Source organism: Chaetura pelagica, unplaced genomic scaffold (assembly GCF_000747805.2).
Source record: "Chaetura pelagica isolate M959 unplaced genomic scaffold, ChaPel_1.0 scaffold3, whole genome shotgun sequence".
In the NCBI taxonomy this organism is placed as follows: domain Eukaryota; kingdom Metazoa; phylum Chordata; class Aves; order Apodiformes; family Apodidae; genus Chaetura; species Chaetura pelagica.
This window is the reverse complement of record NW_009952974.1, coordinates 7,495,455-7,497,492: the sequence shown is the minus strand read 5'-3', so window position 1 is coordinate 7,497,492 and position 2,038 is coordinate 7,495,455. Positions and strand designations below refer to the sequence as shown.

Below are 2,038 nucleotides of genomic sequence, written 5' to 3'. Positions count from 1 at the left end.
GCGGGGCGCCGTCCTGCCTCTGCCCTCTCCATCCCCAGTCCCCAGCACCCACCGAGCCTGCACTCCTCATCTAGACAAGGGTCTGCTGCCCCTTGAGCTGAGGTCCCCTCTGTGACCCTGGGGCAGGCAGTCTGGACTATGGGTGCACTGGCCTCTTGGAGTGCAAAGAGCCCCTCTTGTCACTTCTTCTGTTGTTTTTGGCCTGGGAAATGGGTGATTCAGGCTGATACAGGAGTGTATCCAGTGGGGTGGGTGTGCTCAGAGCAAGGGTGATGCTCCTGCAGTATGGGTATGGTGCTGGGGGCTTCACTCTGGGCAGAGGTCTCCCCTGGTGCTACTCCATGGTGGTCCCTTTTCCAAAGCCTGAGCCCATGCCCCTGTTTGTCTGTGCATCTCTCCAGGCTGATGATCCCCACTGCTGCCCTGCCCAGTTGCCTGCCGTGATCCTGGAAAGATGGAAGTGGAAGGGTTCCGGGGAGCCCCCAGGTTCCTGGCCTATCCACGGGCCTTCACAGTGCAAAGTGGTGCTGATGCCGTCCTGAGCTGCCAGATTACAGGTGACCCCCAGCCAAGCATCCTCTGGGAGAAAGACAAGATCCCGATAGAGCCTGTGGGACGCTTCCACATGGAGGCTAAGGGGGACCTGTACAGCCTGCTGGTGTCCCATGCCACCCCCCAGGACAGTGGGCTCTATGTCTGCAAGGCCAAGAACAGTGTTGGTGAGACCTATGCTGCTGCCACACTCAAGGTGGAGGCAGGGCAGCCCCAGGAAGAGGAATGCTCAGGTGGCGAGGCGCCCACCTTCCTCATTGCCCCCTCATCCACACAAGTGTGCCGGGGGGAGGATGTGATGTTTACCTGCAGGGTGTCTGGGCAACCCTGCCCAGTGCTGGACTGGGAGAAGGATGGGCACAAGCTGTCTGACCTCTTCGAGAGCAGCCACTTCTTGGTGGGGCAGGAGCCGGAGGACTGGCACTTCCTGAAGCTTTTTGGTGCCCGGCCCCCGGATGCGGGGGTCTATGTGTGCCGGGCACGCAGTGGCTCCCGGGAGGCCCTGGCTGCTGCCATGCTCCTGGTTGAACCCCGGGCACCACTGGATGGGCTCCCCAATGGCTCTCCTGCTGACGGCCCCGAGCTGCTGGCAGAACAGAAGCAGCGGCGGCACGTGACGGGACAGCACATGGGACCCGAGACCCGTGTGCCCAACGGCACAGTGCTGGCTGGGGCACTGGGGGCCAAGGCGTTCGCTGTGAGCGTGGGGAAGCACGCCAAGTTTCGCTGCTATGTCACTGGCAAGCCCAAGCCAGAGATTGTCTGGCAGAAGGATGGCAAGTCCCTCGTCCCCAGCCGCAGGCACCTCATCTATGAGGACCGTGAGGGTTACTTCATCCTCAAGGTTCTGTACTGCAAACCCCAGGACCAGGGCCTGTATGTCTGCACCGCGTCCAACACTGCTGGCCAGACCCTCAGTGCAGTTCAGCTCCAGGTGAAAGGTAGGAGTGTGGCCAAACGCTGCTGGAGATAGCCAGGCGCTGGGGGTTGGGGGGGTGTCCAGGGATTTTCATCTGGCAGCAACGTGTCTGTGTGTGAGCCCAGCATCCCTGGGCAACCACATGTCTGTGCAGATGGGGTCATCCCAGGCTCCTCAGGAGAGAGTTGTGGGCTGGATACAGGGGATGCTGGGCTCCCCTGGAGAGCTGACTCCCCTCGTGCCCCTCTCTCCTTGCAAGCAGAGAGGTGGTTTCTCTGGAGGGCTGCAGATGTCCATCCATGAGTGGGGAAGGGGGACAGTGGCTTGGTGACAAATTCCCTTGAAAGTGCCAAGAGGTTTTGGCAGGCAGCCCTGCAGGGCACGGCTCCAAGCATCTGCACTAGTGGCAGCCCTGTCCCCTAGCGCCACCCTGCCAGATGGGGACACCCTGCCTCTGGGGTGACCTGGCACCTGGTGCGCACCCCACCTACACGCCACTGCTCTCCTCCCCTGACATGCCTGCTTTGACATGCTGGAATACATGCTCGTGAGTCCCCCAGAGCTCCT

At 61.5% G+C, this 2,038-nt stretch overlaps 1 protein-coding gene across 1 annotated transcript in view; it reads left to right on the top strand.

Annotated features, from left to right (window-relative positions):
• Positions 1 to 454: 454 nt before the first annotated feature.
• OBSL1 (obscurin-like 1) overlaps positions 455 to 2,038 on the top strand; it is a 24,157-nt gene continuing 22,573 nt past the window's right edge. Inside the window, exon 1 of the mRNA XM_009996280.1 lies at positions 455 to 1,493. Within this exon, the coding sequence (XP_009994582.1) occupies positions 455 to 1,493 (1,039 nt within the window). The remainder of the gene's footprint in view (positions 1,494 to 2,038) is intronic.